Source organism: Doryrhamphus excisus, chromosome 17 (genome assembly GCF_030265055.1).
Source record: "Doryrhamphus excisus isolate RoL2022-K1 chromosome 17, RoL_Dexc_1.0, whole genome shotgun sequence".
Classification (NCBI taxonomy): Eukaryota; Metazoa; Chordata; class Actinopteri; order Syngnathiformes; family Syngnathidae; genus Doryrhamphus; species Doryrhamphus excisus.
This window is the reverse complement of record NC_080482.1, coordinates 9,491,509-9,518,452: the sequence shown is the minus strand read 5'-3', so window position 1 is coordinate 9,518,452 and position 26,944 is coordinate 9,491,509. Positions and strand designations below refer to the sequence as shown.

Here is a 26,944-nt window from a genome sequence, read left to right as displayed (position 1 = left end):
CTTTTTATTCATTTTTTTAATGACACGCAGGCAGAATTACAGCGATAATTGCGTATTTTGTAATTAAATCTTACATATGAATTTTGAAAGCATACAGAAGAACTCTAAATGAAAACACAATGACAATAATTCAGCTCATTCAAAACACTTCAGTTCTGTTCCTTTACATACAAACACTGAATTAACATTATGTGATAAAATCTGATAAAATGGCTCTCTTGTTGTAAAATGCAGTATGACATATGTGACAGCTGCATGAGGGTCATGTGTGGAAGTACAGAAGGTGATCAGCTCTGACATTGCTCGGATCTGGAAAAAAAAGAAGAAAAAAGGAAGCGCACAAGACTCAAACTCCACACAAAAATCTTCACTTCTACACACCTTTCAACACAAACACAAACAGCCCACGCACGATGCAGCCAATGAAAACAACCACAACAACACAAGCGGCTACACTGCCGTCTGTCAGAGCGTGACGTGATATCATGCCACAGTGTCACAGTGATGTGCAGGCCAGCATGACTGCAGTACACAGCTTTCACACACACACACACACACACACACACACACAAGCACACACACAGGTGATACAAGCCTTTTACCGCTCCAGTTCCTTATAGACATCATCCTTTCTTGGTTTTAAATCCTGGATGACAAAAAGAAACACAGGGAAAGGAGGTCAAAATATGGTCAAAGAGCCCATATTTGCACCCTTTCAGTCAGATTACAGGTGTGTTCTGTTTAGGGACTTAGTTGTGTGTTTTTTTAGGGTAGTGGTGAGGTGGGTTGACCTGTTCACCTCATAGTCCTTTTGTTTGTTTAGGTCAGCGCATCAGGGCCTTTTCTTTAGGCACGGGAAGGTGTTTGTTTCAGTTTCATTAAGTGATTCCTTCAAAAAAAACTCTGGTGACTTACTTTTCGCCTGTGTCCTATATTATATTGGATAATATTGGATTATATTGAATATATTATTATATTATATTGGATTGGATTATTATTATTACATTGGATTATATTGGACGTTATATTGGATTCAACTTTGGACTAATATATTGGAAAGGAGTGTTACTTAGGAGAGACATGCCAAGGTTTTGAACATGCTCATTTTCGACAGCTTATCCTCATGAGGGTCGCAGGGGTGCTGGAGCCTATCCCAGCTGTCTACAGGTGAGAGGCGGGGTACACCCTGGACTGGTCGCCAGCCAATCACAGGGCACATATAGACAAACAACCATTCACACTCACATTCATACCTATGGACAATTTGGAGTCACCAATTAACCTAGCAAGTTTTTGGAATGTGGGAGGAAACCGGAGTACCCGGAGAAAACACACGCATGCACAGGGAGAACATGCAAACTCCACACAAAGACCGCTGAGAGTGGAATCAAACTCGGGTCTCCTAGCTGTGAAGCCTGTGTGCTAACCACTTATCCACCGTGCAGCCATGCATTACATCAGTGCTTCTCAAATAGTGGGGCAGGTGGGTTGACCATCATGGGGGGCGCGAGAGGCTTTCATTTCAATGCAGACCTACCAACAAGTACATATCTATAGGACTCAACATGCAATTTGACTCCTAAATATGCTTGTATGCTTTGCTCTATTTTCCTTGTTTCATTTTAGAGTTCAGTCTGTACAGTACTGATAAATTAATAAATATTATCAGTTAGTATTACAAATTGGGGGGAACGTCAAAAGATTTCTATCCCTTAGGAGGGGCATGACTGAAAATAATTGAGAAGCACTGTGCTAGAAGTGTGGTGTCCAAAGTGCCACCCGGGGTCCATTTGCGGGCTGCAGCTGTTTTTTCATTGGCCCGCAGGACTAAAAATATAATTGAATGAGAACCCCCCCCCCCCCCCCCCCCCCAAAAAAAAAACCCCAGCAAAAATTTACAATAATAATGTCAAAATATTGAGAGAAAAAAGTTGAGAGCCAACAAGAAAATGTGTTTGAATTTTACCAGAATACCACTGGAATGTTAATATTATGTTATATTATGTTAATATATAATATCATATAATTATGTTAATATATAATATAATATTAATATAGAATATTATGAAAAATAACATAATAATTGAGTGGTGATGTTACTGATGTTGTAATATTATTAAATATTGTACTGTAATTAAAAATCACTCAAACAATTGTTTCAAGATAATTAATAATATTTGAAATTAAATAAACAAATATTTTTTTATGGAATAATAAAAACAAAGTTGTTGATTAATAGATTTCTAATCAAATCATAATAACAATGAATGTATTGAATTATAATACATGGTTGTTATAAAGAACATTATTCTGCATTTTTTTTAAACCATAATTTTGTATTCCCACAGTATACATGCAAAGGTCTTTGGACCACGATTAGATATGTTGTTTTATCAATAATTCAACAACCATACATAACCATAATGTGACATAATGTAACAGTGTCCATGCGATATCATGCATGGTGACTTTAAAGGCACATTTTTCTGAAATTTTGTTGGGCATTAACTCACCATATAGACCGAACCCGGAGGGGCGACCTGTCAGGAGGAGAAGAAAACATCTTTAATGAACAACAAGCGAGGGAGGGGAGACAACACGGGGCAGAACAAAAAAAGAATAAACGGTAAAATAGAGGCAAGATAGACAAATGGAAAGAGAAAGAAGAAGAGAAGGCGAGAAGTGGGAGAGCAAATTCATCAGAGGGTGTTGAGTGCTGCCAAATGGCCCAATTTTATCACCTGTCTGACATCTTCGGGATTCTCATAGATGTTCTCCGCTTCGCCTGAGTGGACAGACAGGGACTGCTCAATAGCTGTGCAGACACACACACACACACACGTAAACACACACATAGGGAGAGGAAATAGGGTCAGATTCATTACAACAACCCCAGAGGATGTCACAGGCCGTATCAGTCAGTCAGACAAGTTGAGGCCAAAGAGGAAAAAAAAACGCTGGAAGGACTTACCTCGATTGGTGATGTGCTTCTGTCGCCATAGCAACACAGCAACAGCCGTGGCAAACAGGGGAACCAAAAGTAATAAAGCGGAGAGGGAAGAGAGCGATGAGGGTGCGGGGACACTGACACTCTCTGCCGTAGAGAAAAATGAGACAGAGGCGGGTAAAGATCAAATAAAACTTCAGTTTCTTTTCTCGTTGACAAGTTGTTGCTGGGGCGGCACGGTGGTCGAGTGGTTAGCGCGCAGACCTCACAGCTAGGAGACCAGGGTTCAATTCCACCCTCAGCCATCTCTGTGTGGAGTTTGCATGTTCTCCCCGTGCATGCGTGGGTTTTCTCCGGGTACTCCGGTTTCCTCCCACATTCCAAAAACATGCTAGGTTAATTGGTGACTCCAAATTGTCCATAGGTATGAATGTGAGTGTGAATGGTTGTTTGCCTATATATGCCCTGTGATTGGCTGGCGACCAGTCCAGGGTGTACCCCGCCTCTTGCCCGAAGACAGCTGGGATATGCTCCAGCACCCTCCGCAACCCTCGTGAGGAAAAAGCGGTAGAAAATGAATGAATGAATGAATGAAGTTGTTGCTGAACTTGGTGGCCACACCAAAAGGGGAGGGGCAGACTTGAATGCTATATTTCAGATGCGTGACTTTAGAAGACCGCCCCCCGCTTGGCATGTTGTATGTATTTTCATCACGAGGCTGTCAGTCACACACAATGGCTGCAGTGGAACAAGAAGACGAGTGTCAGGGAATACGAGTCTCTAGCGCCGATCGATCTGACACACACTGAACAAGTGCTGTCAATTTGAAACGCGGTGAGGAGACAAAATGGTCGCTCTTAAAGAATTTGCTTTGGAAAAAAGCGTCACAGAAAAATTGAACAAAATCTCCCATCTATTCATCCAAGTTAGGAAAGTCAGAGGATTGATTTCCACTCACAGACAAAATAGCTTGAGGGTAAATTGACAATAGCATGTTTCACACAGATAGCAGAAGGTCCAGCATTTGTTTACCACCATTTCATATCAAACAACTGTTGAATGTTCTCTTTTAATGACACTGTTTTACACCTCCTGTGAAAGATGGCATTTTTATGCACATATAGACAAACAACCATTCACACTCACATTCATACCTATGGACAATTTGGAGTCGCCAATTAACCTAGCATGTTTTTGGAATGGGGAAGGAAACTGGAGTACCCGGAGAAAACCCACGCATGCACGGGGAGAACATGCAAACTCCACACAGAGATGGCGGAGGGTGGAATTGAACCCTGGTGTCCTTGTTATGAGGTCTGCACGCTAACCACTAGACCGCCGTGCAGCCCCATTCCAAAAACATGCTAGGTTAATTTACGACTCCAAATTGTCCATAGGTATGAATGTGAGTGTGAATGGTTGTTTGTCTATATGTGCCCTGTGATTGGCTGGCGACCAGTCCAGGGTGTACCCCGCCTCTCGACTGAACTTGACCTCATGAGGACAAGCGGTAGAAAATGAAAGAATGAATTAATGAATTAATTAATTTCACTTTCAAAATATGCCAAGGAACAATAAAAAAAATGAGCTTTTCGCCACATGTTGAACACCTCTGGTCTAATGTAATGTAATGTAATGTAATGTGTTAGAAGAGTCCCTGAGGAGAAAGTGTTTATTTCAGCCACAAAGCAGGAGATGAGCTCACTCTCTCTGTAGTGTAATTTTGTGTGACGAGTGCACGTGTGAGATGAGACTCCTCAAGTGCGTTTGCATAATGACGATGACATCAGTTTTGTCAAACACAGCCCCTGCGGGTGTTTTCACATCGAGAGGGGAAGTGCTGCTTTCCTCAGAGACGGGCTGTAATTTACCCTTGCAATAAAATATATCGGACTTGCGAGACCCGGCGAGTAGGACTTTTAACGTAATTACGGCTCTGAATGCACAATTTATGCTGTGGGCCGCTAACCCCCTGCACAAGAGACAGTTGCCCTCATCCGCGTTTGACAAATTCTGTTTGTAAAAGAAATGACCCAGCGGGCGCCACCTTTGCCAACGTGTCACAGCCATTAGCCACCTTCAAAGTGATCAATCATAACGGGTCGTGTGAGCTCTAATTGATTGGCGAGGATGTGCGGAGATCGCTAATGGAACAAGGCTGACCCGTAGACTGAACCACACTGTTCTCCATGCCAGATTTAATACATGAATTATGGTAATTGAGTGCAGAGTGAAGTGGAGGCGTAAATGTACTATATGTATCGCTCTCTCATCCCTCATCTTCACACCTTTTCTTTGCCTTCATTGGTGCTTTATCTCATCTCTCCCATCTCAAATGAGGAGGTGGTGCTGGCGGCGGGGGTATATCAGTGCAGAGATGTGGGTGGTACACTGAAGAAGTTATATCTCGGAGAATCTTTCGCATTTAAAGCACGACATAACCATATGGCTCCCAGATGAAATTATACATCTGAATAAACAATGTAAGCGGTGAAAGAAACTTCATATTAAAGTTACATGTTCTTTTCACTTCAGCAAGTATAGGAACATTGCTTGATTTAGTTCAGTGGTTCTCAGTTATTTTCTATCATACCCTCCACTATAGGCCCACTATATGAGAAGTACTGACTTAGCTGAAGGTACATGCATGTAACGGGGCAAAAAGGCTAGTCAAAGATCCTCTATATGACAGGAACAGTGCTGTTTTTACTGACATACCGTTAAAATGATAGTCAGAGATCCTCTATATGACAGGAACACTGCTGGTTTTACTGACCTACCATAAAAATGCTAGTCAAAGATCCTCTATATTGACAGGAACACTGTTGTTTTTACTGACATATAGTAAAAATGCTAGTCAAAGATCCTCTACATGACAGGGACACTGCTGTTTTTACTGACATACCGTAAAAATGCTAGTCAAAGATCCTCTATATTGACAGGAACACTGCTGTTTTTACTGACCTACCATAACAATTCTAGTCAAAGATCCTCTATATGACAGGAACACTGCTGTTTTTACTGACATACCGTAAAAAATGCTAGTCAAAGATCCTCTACATGGCAGGAACACTGCTGTTTTTACTGACCTACCGTAAAAATGCTAGTCAAAGATCCTATACATGACAGGAACACTGCTGTTTTTACTGACATACCATAAAAATGCGAGTCAAAGATCCTCTACATGACAGGAACACTGCTGTTTTTACCGACCTACCGTTAAAATGCTAGTCAGAGATCCTCTATATGACAGGAACACTGCTGTTTTTACTGACATACCGTAAAAGTGCTAGTCAAAGATCCTCTACATGACAGGAACACTGCTGTTTTTACTGACATACTGTAAAAATGCTAGTCAAAGAGCCTCTATATGACAAGAACACTGCTGTTTTTACTGACTTACTGTAAAAATGCTAGTCAAAGATCCTCTATATAACAAGAACACTGCTGTTTTTACTGACCTACCGTAAAAATGCTCGTCAAAGATCCTCTATATGACAGGAACACTGCTGTTTTTACTGACATACTGTAAAAATGCTAGTCAAAGATCCTCTACATGACAGGGACACTGCTGTTTTTACTGACATAATGTAAAAATGCTAGTCAAAGATCCTCTATATGACAGGAACACTGCTGTTTTTACTGACATACCGTAAAAAATGCTAGTCAAAGATCCTCTACATGGCAGGAACACTGCTGTTTTTACTGACTTACTGTAAAAATGCTCGTCAAAGATCCTCTATATGACAAGAACACTGCTGTTTTTACTGACCTACCGTAAAAATGCTAGTCAAAGATCCTCTATATGATAGGACTGCTATGCTGTTTTTATACCATCTACTACAAAATGCTATTCAAAGAACCTCTTTCTGAGAGGAACCCTGCTGTGTTTACTGACCTACCGTAAAAATGCTAGTCAAAGATCCTCTATATGACAGGAATACTGCTGTTTTTACTGAGATACCGTAAAAATGCTAGTCAAAGATCCTCTATATGATAGGGCTGCTATGCTGTTTTTATACCATCCACTATAAAATGATATCCAAAAAGCCTCTTTCTGATAGGAACCCTGCTGTTTTTACTGACCTACTGTAGAAATGCTAGTCAAAGATCCTCTATTTATACGACCCTTGTGCAGATAAGCGGTAGAAAATGAATGAATGAATGAATGAATGAATAAAAAAGAACTAACAAATCAAAACATAACCTCCATGCTAGCTTGCTTAAAACCCCTCTTAAAAATGCTTAACCTCCTCTTTTATCTTTTTTATTATCTATAAAGGTCATTACTTTTCTCATCATGCTCGCCGATAGCAGATATGCGAATAAGCAGACAGGACATCTCCTCCAACAATAACTAAATTATTCAGGCTTATTGTGTGTCGGTGGTGGAGATCAGGAGGATGTGACAGCTAAATGGATCCCCCCGGTTCTGATAAGTCCAATGCATCACTTAGATCGTGGGAGGGGAGCCTCGGAGCTCATCGTAATGCACGCTGAAGCTACAGCTATGGGAGAAAAGGACATGGAAGACAAGGGAGCGAGGCATCCAAAGATGGGGATTTTATGGCTCATATGGGGCAAAACACTTTTTATTATTATGTTTTGGTTTGTTAGAGCTTCACCGATGCAGAAAAAAAGTATTACAAATGCAACCAAAACTGCAACAAGTTTGTGTGTTACCTCGTTGGTTGATCATGTGTGTGATGCTGACAGTCTGGCCGTTGGTTAGCTGCAAAGTACAGGTGTAGTTCCCAGCTGTGTCGGAGGTGATGGGTAAGGGCAAATAGGTCGTCACACTTCCAGGTCCACTGCTCACCATTTCCAGCTCGTGACTCTTATTCTGGTGCTCCCACATTGCACCGAGAACGTCAGACGGTGAGCTGTAGAGACAATCCAACTCCAGATTGGAGAACCAACGGCTGATGGTCACTGTGGAAGGGGAAGGAAAAGATTAAGATTAAGATTCACGCTCATTTGTTTCAAACATGTTTAACTTTTCAATATGCACATTTCAATATGTCTGAAAAGGAGTAGGAAGAAGCAGAGCTTGTTAAATCCCCCCTCTTCTCCAAGGATAAAAAATTATTGATTAAAAAAAGGGAATGCTGAGATAACAAAATAAAAAAGTGTAGAAATTTTTTTTAAATAAAAAATGAAGTTAAAAAAAATGGCGTAATGATGAATAAACTGAAATTGAAAATAAAATTAACCAAAATTAATTAATTAAATAAAATTAATTAAGTAAATAAACAAACAATTAATGAATCAATACATTGAAGATATAGACTTACCTAATTACTTTTCATTAATTCATTTGTGAATATATGAATAAATTACTTTTTAAATCATGAATAATGAATAAAATCAGGATAAATGTTATCAGACTGTGTAGCAAAAAAAATAAAAAATAAAAACAGATAATAAAAATAAATGCATGAATATAATGAATAAATACATTGAAGATATAGACTTAACTAATTACTTTCCATTAATTCATTTGTGAATAAATGAATAAATTACTTTTTAAATCATGAATAATGAATAAAATCAGGATGAATGTTATCAGACTGTGTAGCAAAAAAAATAAAAAATAAAAACAGATAATAAAAATAAATGCATAAATACAAACAATAATAAAAAAGTGACAGAACCATTGTGTAATGTTTAAATAAATACAGGATATAGACTGTAGACGTCAGAACAAATGAAATGGAATCAGAATAAATGATATCAGACACTGTGAAAAGAAAAAAACTGAAAACAAAATAGAACAAATGAAAAAGTAATAATACGTTCAAGAGGAATAAAGAGAAATCAGAAAGCAGCAAGGGTAGGTGAAAAGGAGAGAAAGACAAGATGAGAAAATTGTCTGGCGTGACTGGGGGAAAGGCCAAGGACAGATTGGGAGTAATGGGCTTAAAGAGGACATGCGGCCATGTGAAAAAGAGCACAATCCAAGAGAGAGGTCAAATAATATATATTCATTAAAGTGATTTGCTGCTAATGCATTGCTTGACTGTGACTGATGTTTAGTGTCTCATCAAAGTGAAATGAGAATCCATCTGGGCGTAATCAAGCTCTGCAGGCACCCCCTACCCCAACACTGCACTCGCACATAAAAACACACACATTCCAGCCTTGATTAGAGCGATCAGCGTGGGCCACCTCCAGCCTCCGTGGGAGGGCAGCAGGTATAATCATACATAATGATACTCATAATGAGGTGGGGTAAAAATATATGCCTCACATGATTGCTGTGTGGGTGCATGCATATGTGCGTGCGAGACAGTGACTGATCGGCTAGTCATGTCTGGGCAGCTCTGATGGATGCCACGGGAACTGTGATTAGTAAAGTGGCTTGCAAGGCCGCCGTGGCAGGGATGCACGACTTAGCTTTTTGTTTTGTGTATGGGAGAGAGGGAGACTTTTTTTTCCAAAAAGTGGAAAATTTTTCCAAAAATTATTTATGGAAATCAAGTTAAGAAAATTGGATGTTTTTGGTATGTTTAGACTACTGTTACTACTGACAGTGCAACATGTTTATACACCATTTAAAATCCGGTTACAACAAAGGTGTGGAAAATGTAATCAAATTAAATTATTTTTATTTTTATTTTTATTTTTATTTTTATTTTTATTTTTATTTTTATTTTTATTTTTATTTTTATTTTTATTTTTATTTTTATTTTTATTTTTATTTTCATTTTCATTTTCATTTTCATTTTCATTTTCATTTTTATTTTTATTTTTATTTTTATTTTTATTTTTATTTTTATTTTTATTTTTATTTTTATTTTTATTTTTATTTTTATTTTTATTTTTATTTTTATTTTTATTTTTATTTTTATTTTTATTTTTATTTTGACTAGTGTTACTACTGACAATGCAACATGTTTATACACCATTTAAAATTCGGTTACAACAAAGGTGTGGAAAATTTAATCAAATTAAATTATTTTTATTTTTATTTTTATTTTTATTTTTATTTTTATTTTTATTTTTATTTTTATTTTTATTTTTATTTTTATTTTTATTTTTATTTTTATTTTTATTTTTATTTTTATTTTTATTTTTATTTTTATTTAAAAAAAAAACTTGATTTGATTAACTGTACAGGATATGTTTTAATTTAGCATTTCTAACCATCATACAAGTGCAAAAATCAGTCAACCGCTGTACAATAAAACTAAAACAAAGTAAAACTAAAGTGAATGCATGCATACCACATTGTTTTACAGCCCTTGAACGCACCTTCTAACTGTCTCACGCTGTACAAATTGACTACTATACTGTATTTTTACCCTTTTTCTTTCACCTCGCATTTGGCTCCAAACGCTGACACTATTCGGGAATCCATAAAGGTAAGATTTGATGAACATATTGAGAGCTAATGTGCATATTTCTTTGGTTACACAACCTCTCTGAAAAAAACAAACAACAAAAGTTGATTAAAAAGCAAAAAAAATAATAATAGTCAAGGAAACAACGACCTGAAGAGCTTTGAAACATAACGAGAAAGTAACAATTTTCCAACAGGGATTTTACAAAAGAGATTGTATTTCTCTTTTTTTCTTCTTGGCACCTACTCTTAACAGGTGCAGCCCTTCCGCCCGAGTCCCAATGAGGTTGCCGGGCAACAGTTCAAATTGCTGCGTAGGTGCTGGCGCTTGAAGCTGCAATTTCAATTTGACCTGCACTTTTCAAGGAAAACTGGACTTTTGGGGAATTTTGCCTATCACTCATAATCGTTAGTGGGAGAAAACAAATTATGGACGTCATGGCAAGTACCTGTTTTGACTCCAACAGAAAACCCCTCAAAAAAACGGCAACAGTGTTCCATTTACATAACTGACTTGTATATTAACCAAGCAACAGCAATGTTATTCTTTTTGCATACTGTAAGTATTACACATTATCATCAATGTAAAGCAGGGGTCTCAAACACGCGGCCCGTGGGCCAAATGTGGCCCGCAGGACACTAGTTTGAGACCCCCGCCTTGATATGAAAGTTTAATGTTAGTGCGGCCCGCGCAAGTTTGATATGGATGCTGTATGGTATCATGTACCCAGAAAAAATTATTACGTTTGATTAATGTTCATGTTAAAGGTTAAATAACTGTTAATAGTTATCCTCCCTATCCGTGTGGAAGTGGTAAGTTTTTGGCTATTTAAGTTTCAAGGAAATAACTTGAAGGCTACTGTTTAGGTCGCTAGCTCTCTAGTTTGCGAGTTAGCATGTGTCTCAAGACCCTGCAGTTGCGCAATATGTTGTAAATAAAAAGAGTATAAATGTGACTATAGTCGTGTTTTGTCATGTCTACAGGGCCCTAATAATGCTTTGTTCATTTCCATTTAATCTGAAAAAAATAATTTGTCTACCCACCAACTATATGTGGTTTCTTAAGTTTTTATTATTTGCCGTTTTATTATTATTACTATATTTATTTATTACTGATTGATTGATTTTCTTTATTCTTGATTTGTTTATTTATTTTTCATCTTATTTTGTGCAGACAAATAAAAAGTAAGATATTTGAGAACAGTGGAATGTTTTATCAGAGCTTTTATTGTAGAAAATCGGAACCAAAGCACTGAAAAGTTTGTGTATTTTTCTGTTTGTAATAAATTCGTTTTTTGGGGGGGGGAAACCTGACGCGGCCCATCCTTGCCTAGACCCTAGTTCCAGTGGCCCCCAGGTAAATTGAGTTTGAGACCCCTGATGTAAAGGATGAGACGGATACTTGTTACAAAACAAGTTATAAATCTGGTGACATTTTAACCCCCACATAATTCTCAAAAGCGGCTAGCAACAAATCTTGCTACTTTTTTTGGCGTTGTTGGAGAGTTTTCTGGTAGTTTCTGTTCTCACTGCTGCGTAGACGTCCGCCCCACTCCAAACCAGAAACAACTAGTCAATGACATATAACAACTTCTAGGCCTATTTTTCCTTACTGAGGAGTTGGTAATAGTGGCGGGTGCCTCATGTGTTCCCGAGGGTCTATCTGCTGCCCGCAGGCACCATGTTGGTGACCCGTGGTTTAGCTGCATAGAAATATGTTCATTATTGTAACAAAATATGTATCAAAGCTTTGTGATGACAGCAGCTACTTGACATATACCAGATGAAGTTAGACGCTCGTCTTTAATGCTGACAAAAACTCATCTCATCTAATTCGCAGCAGGAGCGTAATGAGGTGCTTTTTCCAAAATGTCACACTCTTCCATCGAACAAGCGTCAGACAAACAAGTGAGAGAAAAAAAAAAAAACATGATTAAATGAGGGGTGCTCGCTAGACACATAATGACTACAGAAGCCTTCATTCCTTGTTCTTTAGCAGCACATGGAAAAGATTCATGAGATGTGTCCTTCACATTCATTGGAGCTCAACCTAGTTGAACACCTGGGGGGGTGGTAGAGGGGGGGGGGGCATCACTGTGAGAAAACATATTTCACTTGTGAAAGAATGATGCTAACCAGACCAGTGGAGCTCAACAAGCTAACATTACTGTGGAACTGACTGTTCCTGTTCCTGCATGGGTGACATTACAGTCTCAGCCTCTTTCACACAGGGATCCGGCAAAATTGCTGCATCAGAGCCTTTTATACAGATGACAACAAAGAGAGATTCCCTCAACTGTTATACATACGGTGTCCCACAATGAGATATTTAAATACATAATAGCTCCATCGTTCGTAGTTTGTTTCAACACTGTAGGGCAGGGGTCTCAAACATGCGGCCTGTGGCCCAAATGTGGCCCGCAGGACACTAGTTTGAGGCTCCCGCCTTGATATGAAAGTTTAATGTTAGTGCGGCCCGCGCAACTTTGATATGGATGCTGTATGGTATCATGTACCCAGAAAAAATTATTACGTTTGATTAATGTTCATGTTAAAGGTTAAATAACTGTTAATAGTTATCCTCCCTATCCGTGTGGAAGTGGTAAGTTTTTGGCTATTTAAGTTTAAAGGAAATAACTTGGAGGGTACCGTTTAGGTCGCTAGATCTCTAGTTTGCGAGTTAGCATGTGTCTCAAGACCCTGCAGTTGCGCAATATGTTGTAAATAAAAAAAGTATAAATGTGACTATAGTCGTGTTTTGTCATGTCTACAGGGCTCTAATAATGCTTTGTTCATTTTAATCTGATCATTAGGTACTCAGTGCTATGAATGCTAACGTATCGCTACTACGCCATTGGTTCTTCTATTCTATTTAGACTGGTAATGCAAAATTGAGTCAACAGAGTCAAAATTTATGCTACAGTTTTAAGTATTATCGTGAATTTTGAATAATTTGGGTTTTTTTTATGATTAGTAACAATATTATAATAAGTCGACAGTAGAGACTACTGTTCTGAAGTTTCCCTGGTATGTAGCCTACCTCGTTTGCACAAAGTTATTACAAAACTGTCACCACCTCTGCTTTTTTTTTAGCCTCCCTAATTTAAACCAACTCCATTTCTGTACCTTTCAACACATTCAGCAGGGTTCTCTGGCTGAAGGCGTGGTCATTGAGGAACACATCACAGATGTAGAGGCCGCCATCTTGGATGTCAGGCATGAGGAAGAAAGAGAATCCCCCGGACTCCAGACTGTTAGGCCAGATGTCCAGTTGCAGGTCCTGGCTGTGCGCGGTCGTCAGAGTGGTACCTCGCCAGCGATCATAGTGGTACACCAGCTCGCTTATGGTGGACTTTGGGTTTTGCCAGTACAGGAGGATGTAGTCTCCTTGGACGTCAGGACAGGTCAGATGGAAGGGCATCATGGCATCAGTTACCATGGAGATGGGTGGGCCTGTGAAGGTAAAAGTACGTACATTAAATCTCAGTTCTGCAAACATCATAGTGTTGATTTTGCTTTTTCTTTGACTTTTTATTGCAAGAGAATCAGAACGTTCGAATAGGAATGTTACGTGAACAAACAGTAGTATAGTCGGTAAAGTTAAGTGATACTGTAATGTTATTTTTATGCTTTTTTTTTACACTTGGGACAATGAAGACATTATTTTTGCATCTGTTTCACATGGAGATGCCACCAAATTACTGTGTCACAGCCGCAACAGAATATCCAGCAATTATGCACCTGTGGCTTTTACACAGAACCCACCAAAGTGGGATATTTTTCTTAGTGTGTGTGTTTTCACACAGCGAAGCAACACCGCTTGTCGGATAATGAAATGACGCCAACACCAGCATCTTGTCGGACACCAGTAATTGTTTTCAGTGCAAAAAAAACAGGAAAAGTGAATGTCAGGTGTGAGACTTCACATGCAGAATAGCATCCTGCTTCTACAACAAATACGGAGACAGAAAATGTGTCTAAATAGCGCTGTATAGGGGAGTTCCTCCGTAGTGTTGGTGCAGTCGAAAGGGCATATCCAGTTTGCTCGGCAACAGCTAGATGGGTGAAAATTAAGCAAGTTAACATTTATTGTTATTACTTCGACCAAAGTGAAGGGTTTTGTTTTCACCTGTTTGTCAGTAATTAGAGTTACACAAAAACGAGACTACTTTCAACACAACAGGTCGACTTTGTCCCTGCCATTTTGGCGTTGGCGCTATTTACATAAACAATGGCGCCGTCATGAATTCTGCCTGACAACAGGCGGATAGTGAACATTCATTCATTTTCTACCGCTTTTTCCTCACAAGGGTCGCAGGGGGTGCTGGAGCCTATCCCAGCTGTCTTCGGGCGAAAGGCAAAGTACACCCTGGACTGGTCGCCAGCCAATCACAGGGCACATATAGACAAACAACCATTCACACTCACATTCATACCTATGGACAATTTGGAGTCGCCAATTAACCTAGCATGTTTTTGGAATGTGGGAGGAAACCGGAGTACCCGGAGAAACCCCACGCATGCACGGGGAGAACATGTAAACTCCACACAGAGATGGCCGAGGGTGGAATCGAACCCTGGTCCTCCTAGCTAACCACTCGACTGCCGTGCCGCCGGATACTCCGGTTTCCTCCCACATTCCAAAAACATGCTAGGTTAATTGGTGACTCCAAATTGTCCATAGGTATGAATGTGAGTGTGAATGGTTGTTTGTCTATATGAGCCCTGTGATTGGCTGGCGCCCAGTCCAGGGTGTACCCCGCCTCTCACCCGAAGACAGCTGGGATAGGCTCCAGCACCCCCGTGACCCTCGTGAGGAAAAGTGGTAGAAAATGAATGAATGAATACTATTATTGAATGTATAGCCTAATGCACCCACCCATCCATTTTCTATACCGCTTATCCCCAATAGGGTTGCAGGTATGCTGGAGCAGCTGTCTTTGGGTGAGAGGTGTTGTACACCCTGGATTGGTCGCCAGCCAATTGCCTAATGTACTGGTAGCCTACCCCATTCCACCTGAATTGTGAAAAATGGCTGAAAAAAAAGGTTTTATTTATTTGCACACTACTATTACTAGCATATGCTATCTGGTGGTGGTGTTCATACATTTTTTGGGTTTAAAAAAATGGGTAATCTTGCAAGCAGTCCCTCAATGTTAATGTTAACTGTGCTTAACTTCTTTTTCCACTTGCATAACAGTAAATCATGGAAAAATACTACTGGAAGCATTGCCTGTACAGTTAATAAAAGCTTTATGATGGCAATGGTTTGACCCTGGAATGGTTTATTTTATTTCCTATGGGATTTTTTTCTTTAAAAAAAATCGTAACAAATAAAAGGTCAACCAACGTTTGTGATTAACCCTAGAGGTTCCACTTTGTGTGGAAGAAGCAGAATGGATGTGAAGACCCTGCGGCGTAATAAGTCATCTTGTGAAGAAACAAAACATAAGAGTGGATCAGTAAAAAGACTAGTTAGTGAAGATGGCGGTAAAACAGTCTGAACAACAATACAATAGGAGGATTATGTTATTATGTGCCGCGAGTCATTGAATTCTGCGTGGACCGATAAGCAAAGAGCTGACACAGGACTTCCTGTAGTGTTGCCGAGTCACTCACTGTGTACTACGTTGGTGAATGAGGCCACGCTGACAGCTGTGGACAGGAAGAAAAGAAAGGCAAAGCGTAAATAATACATACTGTAGAGCAACTGTAATACCCACCGGACTGGCAAGACTTTCAGTGCAGAGCTACAGTTTGGAATCTTGAAATTGCTCCATGAAATAAAACCAGTGAAGAGCAGCAGCTAGAGGATGCTTAAATAAATAATAATGCTGCTGATGGGCTTACTGGCACACTACATCATCGACAACACTGTGTGGTACTGCAAAGAGTTTTTCTCCAACAATCTCACCATTAATGACTACATTCACTTCAAAGTCGAAGACAGCTTCAGGTAAAACCAAACAGCTACACTTGTAGAGTCCAGCATCGCTATATGTAACTTGGGGAAGTTTGGCCACTATCCCGGTGTTGGGTTTCCTCTCGGTTTTTAATGAACGTCCATTTGGAGATTCCCAAGTGATCTGGTGGACAGCATATTCAGGTGTGACCCTGGCGATCAGACACAGGGTGCTCTGCTGGGGGATGGGGTTGGCCGGAATGACGGTGACTGTGAAAAAAAGGAAAATAAAAAGTCATTGCGGAAGGATTTTGTAATATTTTATGTCAGTTTCAGTTCTGTCTTCAGGCGAGAGGCGGGGGAACAGCCTGGACTGGTCACCAGCCAATCACAGGGCACATATAGACAAACAACCATTCACACTCACATTCATACCTATGGACAATTTGGAGTCACCAATTAACCTAGCATGTTTTTGGAATGTGGGTGCATATTCAGTTAATCGTAATAAAATACGTCACAAAAAACAACAACAACAATGGACCTAAAACAGAGCCCTGGGGTACTACTGAGTTGTACCTAACCAACAGCAATGTCAGATTTTCGAAAGGCAATTTAACACGGATATGGGAGAAGTTGACAACAGAAACTACAATGATTTTGTAATATTTTATGTCAGTTTCAGTTCTGTCTTCAGGTGAGAGGCGGGGTACAACCTGGACTGGTCGCCAGCCAATCACAGGGCACATATAGACAAACAACCATTCACACTCACATTCATACCTATGGACAATTTGGAGTCGCCAATTAACCTAGCATGTTTTTGGAATGTGGGTGCATATTCAGTTAATCGTAATAAAATACGTTACAAGAAAAACAACAATGGACCTAAGACAGAGCCTTGGGGTACTACTGAGTTGTACCTGACCAACAGCAATGTCAGATTTTAGAAAGGTGATTTAACACGGATATGGGAGAAGTTGACAACAGAAACTACAATGATTTTGTTGCATATCCATCCAATTCATTTTCTATGCCACTTTTCCTCATTAGGGTCCGGGGGTAAGGATTGAATCATGTATACAGAGCAACATTTTGGGAAAAAAGAAAACTGGGTATCACTGAAAATGTGTGATGATAACCATAAAACAGAATAATAATATAATAAATAATTCTATATTAATACAATATAGAGCCTATCCCAGCTGTCTTTGGGCGAGAGGCGGGGTACACCCTGGACTGGTCGTCAGCCAATCACAGGGCACATATAGACAAACAACCATTCACACTCACATTCATACCTATGGACAATTTGGAGTCACCAATTAACCTAGCATGTTTTTGGAATGTGGGAGGAAACCGGAGTACCCGGAGAAAACCCGGCACGGGGAGAACATGCAAATTCCAAACAGAGATGGCAGAGGGTGGAATTGAACTCTGGTCTCATAGCTGTGAGGCCTGCGCGCTAACCGCCGTGCAGCCCTTATTTTGAAATAGAAAATGTGAATTGTAGATACCAGATCTCCTGACTGTGCCGCCAACATGCTAACCACTCCACCCATGACAGGACAACAGGGGAAGTGAAAAAATAAATTAGCAAATAAAGTCTGCTTCTTCCTACTCCTTATCGGACATGCAAAGTGGAAACATGTTATGTTCTTTAATATTAATTTGTCAAGCATGTCGGAAACAGATAAAACCTTAAAAAACATAACCAGGTTCACAACAACTGGTTGTATATTCCTACCGGAGATGATGGCCACCAGAATTGTGGCCACCTTCAGTTGCCACCCGTCCTGCTCTGACAAGCACATGTAAAGGCCAGCATCCTGTTTTGTGGGTTGGAAGAACAAAGAAAAATCCCCTCTGTCTTGGTCAACGAAGCGCATGGAAGGCTTGTAGGCACTGCCGGAGAGGATTTTGTGTTCCTTGGCCGACAGTGCAAGTTCCCAGTCTTTTTCACTGTGTAGCTGTACCAACCAGCTGATGTCCACCTCAGCCCTCGTATCCCTAACGATGCACTTCAAGATGATAGGTGTGCCCTCTTTTCTCACCACGACTTCATCCCAGTCTGAAAGAAAAAGTAAACAAAATCTCACATAACTGAGTCATTTAAAAGGCCGCTTAATACAGGTTGACACTTCACATCACAACATGTATAAAACTTCTGGGAAAAAACCTTGAGTATCTGTGGCACCAACACAAGCAGAATACAAAAATGTCGAGGCAAGGAGGACAAAGGTGAGGAAAAAATACTCCATCATGCAGAAACACTCTTGTTTCTTCAACAAACAAAATATTTGTGTCAGTGCTGTGCATTTCCCAGCCTAACAGGATATATTGGAAGGATCATCAACAGGACACATCATGTGTGTTCCAGCCTGATAGCCTTAAAAAGCTCCAGCCTCTGCAATTACAGCAGAAAGACTATGTATGTTCATACTGGTGTTTTTGTTATGGGTTCCAAAGGCTACACAGTAAAGAACATATCAATAAAGCAAGGATGCATTTAGACCAGGGGTCTCAAACTCAATTTACCTGGGGGCCACCGCAGCTAGGTTCTGGATGAAGCCGGGCCGCATCAGGTTTAAAAAAAAAAAAAAAACACATTTATTAAAAACTGGGAAAAAAATCAATTATAAAACTATCTTCAATGCTTTTGCTTCTGCTATACCCTACACTTTTTCAGTACTTTGGTTCCGGTTTTCCACACCAAAATATCTGATAAAACATTCCACTGTTCTCAAATATCTTAATTTTTATTTTTCTATACACAAAATAACATAAAAATAAACAAATTAAGAATAAAGACAATACATCAGTCAATCAGTAATAAATAAGTAAAATAATAATAAAACAACAAATAAGAAAAACGTAAGAAACCACATACAGTTGGTAGAGAAATTATTTTTTTCAGACTCAAATGTACAGTATTAACAGTTATTTAACCTTTAACATGAACATTAATGAAACTTAATAATTTTACCCAATTAGCAAGTTAGCATCGTACTCAGTTCCATCTGGGAGCAGCGTCATAACTTTAACAACATGTTTTTATGAGATGCTTTATCTTGACGTGTATTTTCCGTTTTATTCCAAATCATTTCCTGCATTTATTTGTACCCAGCGTCATAAGCATTTAGCTTCATTGCTAATCCAAAGCAAAACAGGGCAGGGTAACAGGGTAGGGTAAAAGTATGAGCGGGGCAAAATCATGTTAATTGTGTCCGGTGTGCACACAGCTTTAAGCTGTCATTTCAACATTAAACTTTGGTATCAAGGTGGGGGCCTCAAACTAGCGTCTCGCGGACCGTATTTGGCCCGCGGGCTGCGATTTTGAGACCCCTGATTTAGACAATATGGGTTACCCAATATGAGATATTCAATACAGTTCACCATAGCAACAGATATCTTACATCTTAGCCGGATAGCTGTATACGGTATTTGAGGCAAAATCATATTGGTAATGGTAATGGTTTTATTTCATTTGAACATGCATCAGATTACAATTGAATGCATCACATAATCAGTTCACAGTTCCACATGTCCAAAAGGAGTAGGAAGAAGCAAAGCTTATTAAATCCTACCCCTCCATCTGGTACTTTTACATTTGTTCACTTCCTGCTTTCCTAATGTAATTTAATTTTTTTTGTTTAATTTTAATTTTAATTTTAATTTTAATTTTAATTTTAATTTTAATTTTAATTTTAATTTTAATTTTAATTTTAATTTTAATTTTAATTTTAATTTTAATTTTAATTTTAATTTTAATTTTTTATTTTTTGTCACGTACCAAAGTAGGAGGTGATATGACCATCCAATGACATAATGGGTACCATAGTAAGTGTCAATATAGTGATATGTATAGCACATCATGACTGGTTCACTACTCTTCATCCTTGTATTTAGCAAACATCAACTGCTTGTATTGTTTCTTGAATTGGCTCATCGTTGTGCATTGTTTGAGGGTCTTACTCAATCCATTCCATAGTTTGATTCCACATACTGAAATGCTATGGCTTTGAAGTTCTATGCTATGGAAGTGAGCCCTGAAAGAAATTTGGAACGTCTCTGAACGTTCCGTTTCAGAGAGTTTTTTCCTCACACCTGCTCACTGTGACTTCACAGTGAGCCTTGCGAGAAGTCACCCACGCCATCCAGCTGGTGACAAGTTATACAAGCTGTTAGCTGTACAAGCTGAGTGGGTGTGCCCGGAGGCGGGCCGTGGGTGGAATAAATTAAAACACACTGTTTTGGAAATCCAAGGAAACAGAGCTGGAATAGGTGTAGATTCTGGAAGATCTAGAAAGCTTTCTCATGTGTAGCTGCTCCATAGGAGTTTTTGGACACACTTTGGACACCCCGGACTTAACTTTTTGCATATGTTCTTCACAGTATGTGATACCATGACAAAAAATACCAGCATTAGACCAGAGTACCGAACACAGCCTTAAACTCCCGACCCCATTTTTTTTTGCTTATACAAAGGGAATCTTCCCTCAGTCCATCGGAGAACATGAAAGCCAAGAATGGAAAGAGATGAAATAAAAAGGTTTGGGTGAGTACGGGTGCACTGCAACCCCTGGGCTACATGTCTTTTACATCCCATAAACGTCTTTAATTAAGTTAAAGGTGTTATCAGCTCCTCTGAGCACCATTGCACATTTTTTGTGTGCATAATTACCACTCGGTGGATTCCAGGAAGGGGGGACGAGGGGGTTATTGTGGGTGTATAATGACAGTGAAGCTGAGAAGGAGAAGTGGAAAAAAAAACTGTCCACTCATTTGTGGGTAAATAATCACCATAAGCTGTGGATGGATCCACGGCCAGCTAGCTAATATCTGTTACTACACGTCTCATTATCACTGCCACAGGCGTCCCCGAACACCCCGAGGACGGATGAACGAAGTGAATGGCAGCGAAGGACAAGTGGACAAAAGCGAGGAATAAAAGGGGAGGGTGAGACGGAAATTGGTGGAGGAAAAGTGCAAATGATCAGTGGGAGTGAAGAGTGGGGAGATGGTCTGAAAAAGAAATAGATAGGGTTCAAGTCAAGTGGCTGAAAATGTTTGAAGGTCTATTTGGTGAAGTGGAGGAAAAATGGATAGAGGAAAAAATAAATAAATAGATTTGAAATGATGGCACCAAAGAAGGGTGCTAGTGGTGGAGAACAGGTAAAACTGTGATGATAAAAAGAAAGAGAGAGATGGAAAGCAGACCAAATAAGACAAAATACTGTAAATTCAAATCAAACAATACAACCTTTTTAGAGTTTTGTTTTAGAGGACTTCATAGTCAAAATGTGTTTGCCCAATGACGTTGTTAGCTAGCTCATATTAACTTGTTTTTTGTCAATATAATGCACAGAAAAGGGAAATAAATATAGGTGTTCATGTTTCACATAATGATTGTGGATTCTACAAAATCTTACGCTAATCTCTTTTACCACTTAAATGTGAGTTAAGTATGTTAAAAATGAAATGGATGAAGTTTCTATGCAAGATTACCCTCCTTATCAGGGGTCTCAAACATGCCAAATGTGGCCCGCAGGACACTAGTTTGAGGCCCCCACCTTGATATGAAAGTTTAATGTTAGTGCGGCCCGCGCAAGTTTGATATGGATGCTGTATGGTATCATGTACCCGGAAAAAATTATTACGTTTGATTAATGTTCATGTTAAAGGTTAAATAACTGTTAATAGTTATCCTCCCGATCCGTGTGGAAGTGGTAAGTTTTTGGCTTTTTAAGTTTAAAGGAAATAACTTGAAGGCTACCGTTTAGATCGCTAGCTCTCTAGTTTGTGAGTTAGCATGTGTCACAAGACCCTGCAGTTGCGCAATATGTTGTAAATAAAAAGAGTATAAATGTGACTATAGTCGTGTTTTGTCATGTCTACAGGGCTCTAATAATGCTTTGTTAATTTTAATCTGAAAAAAATAATGTGGTTTGTTAAGTTTTTATTATTTGCCGTTTTATTATTATTATTATATTTATTTATTACTGACTGATTGATTTTCTTGATTCTTGATTTGTTTATTTATTTTTCATCTTATTTTGTGTAGAAAAATAAAAAAGTAACATATTGGAGAACAGTGGAATGTACACCCTGGACTGGTCGCCAGCCAATCACAGGGCACATATAGACAAACAACCATTCACACTCACATTCATACCTATGGACAATTTGGAGTCGCAAATTAACCTAGCATGTTTTTGGAATGTGGGAGGAAACCGGAGTACCCGGAGAAAACCCACGCATGCACGGGGAGAACATGCAAACTCCACACAGAGATGGCCGAGTGTGGAATTGAACCCCGGTCTCCTTGCTGTGAGGTCTGCGCACTAACCACTCCGTCCTGTAAAGCAAAATTGCATTATATGAAAAAAATGACATTTCAAAAATCAAAAAACTTTCTTGTTTCTTTACTTTATTTGCCTTTTATTTGACCTACAAATGTGTCAGATCATTTTGCCTGACCCTGTACATTGTATTGTTTTTGTTAACAAACTGAACTTGTTTTTACAGTATGTATGAGAGCATTAAAAATTATAATCTTTGTGATAGAAGACCCTTCCCGCACATGACATATCTGTCAGTTGTCCATAAAATTAAGGGTGTTTACACAATTTATTTTGTACACGGTTAACTTCAGTTTTTTACACTTGTATGGAAGAACTAAATTTCTAACTAAATTCAGGGAAGAACTAAATTTGAAACACTTATTGCTTGGGACTACGTTAAAAAGCCATAGCATTTCAGTATGTGGAATCAAACTATGGAATGGATTGAGTAAGACCCTCAAACAATGCACAACGATGAGCCAATTCAAGAAACAATACAAGCAGTTGATGTTTGCTAAATACAAGGATGAAGAGTCTTGAACCAGTCATGATGTGCTATACATATCACTATATTGACACTTACTATGGTACCCATTATGTTGTTGGATGGTCATATCACCTAGTACTTTGGTACGTGACAAAAAATTAAAATTAAAATTAAAATTAAAATTAAAATTAAAATTAAAATTAAAATTAAAATTAAAATTAAAATTAAAATTAAAATTAAAATTAAAATTAAAATTAAAATTAAAATTAAAATTAAAATTAAAATTAAAATTAAAATTAAAATTAAAATTAAAATTAAAATTAAAACCTAAATTATATTAGGAAAGCAGGAAGTGAACAAATGTAACAGTTACTGATTGTAAAAGTACCAGATGGAGGGGTAGGATTTAATAAGCTTTGCTTCTTCCTACTCCTTTTGGACATGTGGAACTGTGAACTGATTATGTGATGCATTCAATTGTAATCTGATGCATGTTCAAATGAAATAAAACCATTACCATTACCATTACGAATATTAAAATGGTTCTTTAAAATAATACCTGTACAGTTGATAGCGGGGTGACTCAGATTGTAAGGTGATTGTTTCCCAACCTGAAGGTTGCTAATTCAACCCCGCCCCCCTCCACCCGTAACCATGTGTGAGATACTGAACCCTGTTTTGCTCCTGATACTGCTTCATGTGGCAACCTTCAAGGTAGAAAAGTGCTACAAGTGATATCCCATTTATGACTCTGGATCAGATCGAAGGTATTTATATATGGATAGGAATATTACCTCCAGTAGCAGCAGTGGTCATACAGGCAGGTGGTCTTGGCCCCTGTGGGAAGGCATGCAGCCAGCACTGCAGCACGACGCTCTACACAGAAATGATTGCCATTGATAATAAAGCAATGAAAACTCTGTTGGCATTTAAAATCCGAGAGCCGCTTTCCTGACTCGAGCAAATGGCACATCAGAAAGCGAGAGAATGAAATTTCTCTGCAAAAAAAAGGGAAATATAGCATAATTTGTTTTTTCTGGTGTGCACAGCATTTGACCTCTGACGGTTATCACCACCTTGACAGTGTGTGCACCGCACCAAATACACATAATAACCGGGGAGGATGACACTTCTGGAAATGGAAGAAAGCCGGGGGTTTAAACCTCAAGACTTATGAAGATGTAATTACACTGGCTGTAAAACACTTGGGTTTAGGGATTAGACATAGCCCAGATAATTCCTTTGCTGTTCTTGTGTGTACTCCAAATCATAGCAATACGGAACAGAATTGGAGGTTATTCTGCAAAAAGAGACAAGTGTGAGAGGAAGCGTCTTATCAACAAATACTGTATATGTCTGGCTACTCAATTTGAGTTGAATGCATATTTGTCATGATTGGTTACATGAGCTGGTCAGCAGAGGGCGCTAGAAGCCTCAACACTGACTGTCATTAGTATTGCATCAATTAAAATGCTTACTTACTGATTGCCTGAGCCTTTTTGTGCAAGACATGTGCTAAGCAGGAAATATAGTAAATCTATAAACTACATACTAAAATACAGACCAATGCATATAATATATAATATTGAAATTTTAACATATAATTAATAATAATTAATTTTTGTGATGATTAATTAACAAATAAAAACACATTTGGACAGTTTTAAAAAGAAAAATATGTGTCCACCAATTTTAATAAGTCATTCATAATTGTCCAAAAGCTATATAGGCCAAAAAATTTTTACATATAATTGTAGATAATAATTGCATTTTTGCATAAATTAACAAATCATTTTTAAATGTTCTTTTAAATAACTTAATGACAGACTGATATATAAATATAATATTTAAAAAAAATATATATATATTTTAATAAAAGTAAAAATAATATGTGTATATATATTTTTTTCGTTTGTTTGTTTGTTTTTTTTAAACACTGTTTAATTTGCAATTTTAATGCCACATTGTTCTCACTTAATAGTCCTCTGGATGTTTATAATAACTAAATAACTGTCAAAAAATATTCCTGCAACCTGCAGTGATTGTCATGAATTTTGAAAGAGAAATAAACAGAAAGTTGGACATTTTGGTGTGGCTGGGGGTTATCTTTTTTTAATATTTTGATCAACTCCAACTCTGGAACAAATTAATGATGGTAACCAGGGTTCCACTGTATTCCAATATTTGGGGATGGTCATATAACCAGCAATGCTGGGAATAGACCATCCATATATTTATTCATATCACAAGATTCAACGTGCCATCCATCCATCGTCTATGCTGCTTATCCTCACGAGAGTCACAGGAGTATGCTGGAGCCTATCCCAGCTGACTTTGGATGAGAGGCGGGGTACATCCTGGACTGGTTGCCAGCCAATCACAGGGTACTAAATGACATAAATAATGTTATCTAAAAGTGCAGTAGTACATTTTGTAAATGTTTCATTTTATGTCAAATATGTCACACATTGGGCGGCACGGCGGTCGAGTGGTTAGCGCACAGACCTCACAGCTAGGAGACCAGGGTTCAATTCCACCCTCGGCCATCTCTGTGTGGAGTTTGCATGTTCTCCCCCGTGCATGCGTGGGTTTTCTCCGGGTACTCCGGTTTCCTCCCACATTCCAAAAACATGCTAGGTTAATTGGTGACTCCAAATTGTCCATAGGTATGAATGTGAGTGTGAATGGTTGTTTGTCTATATGTGCCCTGTGATTGGCTGGGATACCCCCGCGACCCTCGTGAGGAAAAAGCGGTAGAAAATGAATGTTATACACTTTTTTTTAGATGTCACTGGAAAGCAAGGAAAAATCTGATACTATTTGGAATCTTTTTTGTTATTGATGCAAATATTTAAAATAATAACATATTTTCCCCTGTTGAACAAATATACTGTTCACAATATTCTTATATAACAAACTCACGCTTTTGACGTATTTGCATTTTAATGCATCACTGTTGCAAATATGGACAATTGCAACAAGTTGGGCACAAACAGACCCCCCCAACTCCAAGCAGGCCGGAAGATGATTTATCCAAAGCTGCACCTAATTGCTTTTCTGGAAGCTGGACTTGTGACGCCTCTTTGCCCGGTGACGTCACTCCCTCCGTCGGACGGACGCCTCTTACTGAGAGCGGGAGGGACTATTTGTCGGAGCGCAAGCAGCGCGGCAACACACACGTACGGAGTCAGTCAAGAAGAGTGAGTCAACCCACCGGGAGTAAAGAAAAAGAGGAGAATCATTTACATGTGTAGTGACTGTTTGCGGAATTAAACTGAAGGGGACTTTTTTTAAAACAAGAATTGGACGCCATTGGAGCAGGTTTTTTTTTTTGCAACCCCACAAAGTGTACCTGTTCCTGGTATATTTCGGAGCGAGCGACCAGTCATGGCGAGACAAGACGTCCTAAGTGGACAAGACTGCATTAAAGTGCTGTATTTGCTGCTCGCCTCGACACTTTTACTACACGGTAAGTGTTTGATTTGTGTTTTTCAAATGTTTGAAACCTGACCCACCTGTCAGGGCGGACGTCGACACGGAAGTCCGACAGGTGCCTCCTCTTTGTCGTGTAATTTGTAAAATATTCACCGTCCCTTCAGGTTATAATTTGTTACTTTGTTGACTGTAATGGCTGTATAGCTGGAATATGTTGTCATCGCAGTTGTTTTTTTTTTACCCCGTTTCGCTCTTTCGACCCGAGTTTCGGTGGTGACGTAGCGCCCTTTTTAAGGTGTGGCTCCGCGGGGCTGCAAGGTGTCTCCTCTCAGGTGATTGACAGCTGCGTCGTCCTCTCTTACACACACACACACACACACACACACACACACACACACACACACACACACACACACACACACACACACACACACACACACACACAACCACGCACACACTTCATCCTTGTCCCAAAACCACCCTGCTC

At 39.0% G+C, this 26,944-nt stretch overlaps 2 protein-coding genes across 9 annotated transcripts in view; one reads left to right on the top strand and one right to left on the bottom strand.

Annotated features, from left to right (window-relative positions):
- Positions 1-27: 27 nt before the first annotated feature.
- g6fl (g6f-like) lies at positions 28-26,808 on the bottom strand. 5 transcript variants are annotated; one of them, XM_058053336.1, is made up of 12 exons: positions 26,538-26,808; positions 23,817-23,898; positions 17,939-18,262; positions 16,204-16,461; positions 15,909-15,944; positions 13,416-13,742; positions 7,631-7,879; positions 2,972-3,094; positions 2,742-2,815; positions 2,514-2,540; positions 603-646; positions 28-309 (listed from the first exon to the last, which is right to left on the bottom strand). In XM_058053336.1, the coding sequence occupies exons 2-12, from the start codon at positions 23,836-23,838 to the stop codon at positions 288-290; spliced, it is 1,506 nt and encodes a 501-aa protein (XP_057909319.1). In that variant the 5' UTR covers positions 23,839-23,898; positions 26,538-26,808; the 3' UTR covers positions 28-287. The 5 variants fall into 5 exon arrangements, with proteins under 5 accessions (XP_057909319.1, XP_057909318.1, XP_057909317.1 ...); XM_058053334.1 differs by lacking the exons at positions 23,817-23,898; positions 26,538-26,808 and adding an exon at positions 18,371-18,483 and having other exon boundaries at positions 30-309; positions 2,742-2,785; XM_058053332.1 differs by lacking the exons at positions 23,817-23,898; positions 26,538-26,808 and adding an exon at positions 18,371-18,483 and having other exon boundaries at positions 31-309.
- The window catches only part of si:ch73-22o12.1 (nectin-2), a 175,734-nt gene continuing 174,928 nt past the window's right edge, over positions 26,139-26,944 (top strand). The window contains exon 1 of one of the 4 annotated variants that reach the window (XM_058053328.1): positions 26,139-26,491. In XM_058053328.1, coding sequence (XP_057909311.1) covers positions 26,410-26,491 — 82 coding nt within the window. In that variant the 5' untranslated portion in view covers positions 26,139-26,409. The remainder of the gene's footprint in view (positions 26,492-26,944) is intronic. The other 3 variants (XM_058053329.1, XM_058053331.1, XM_058053330.1) reach the window with 3 other exon arrangements.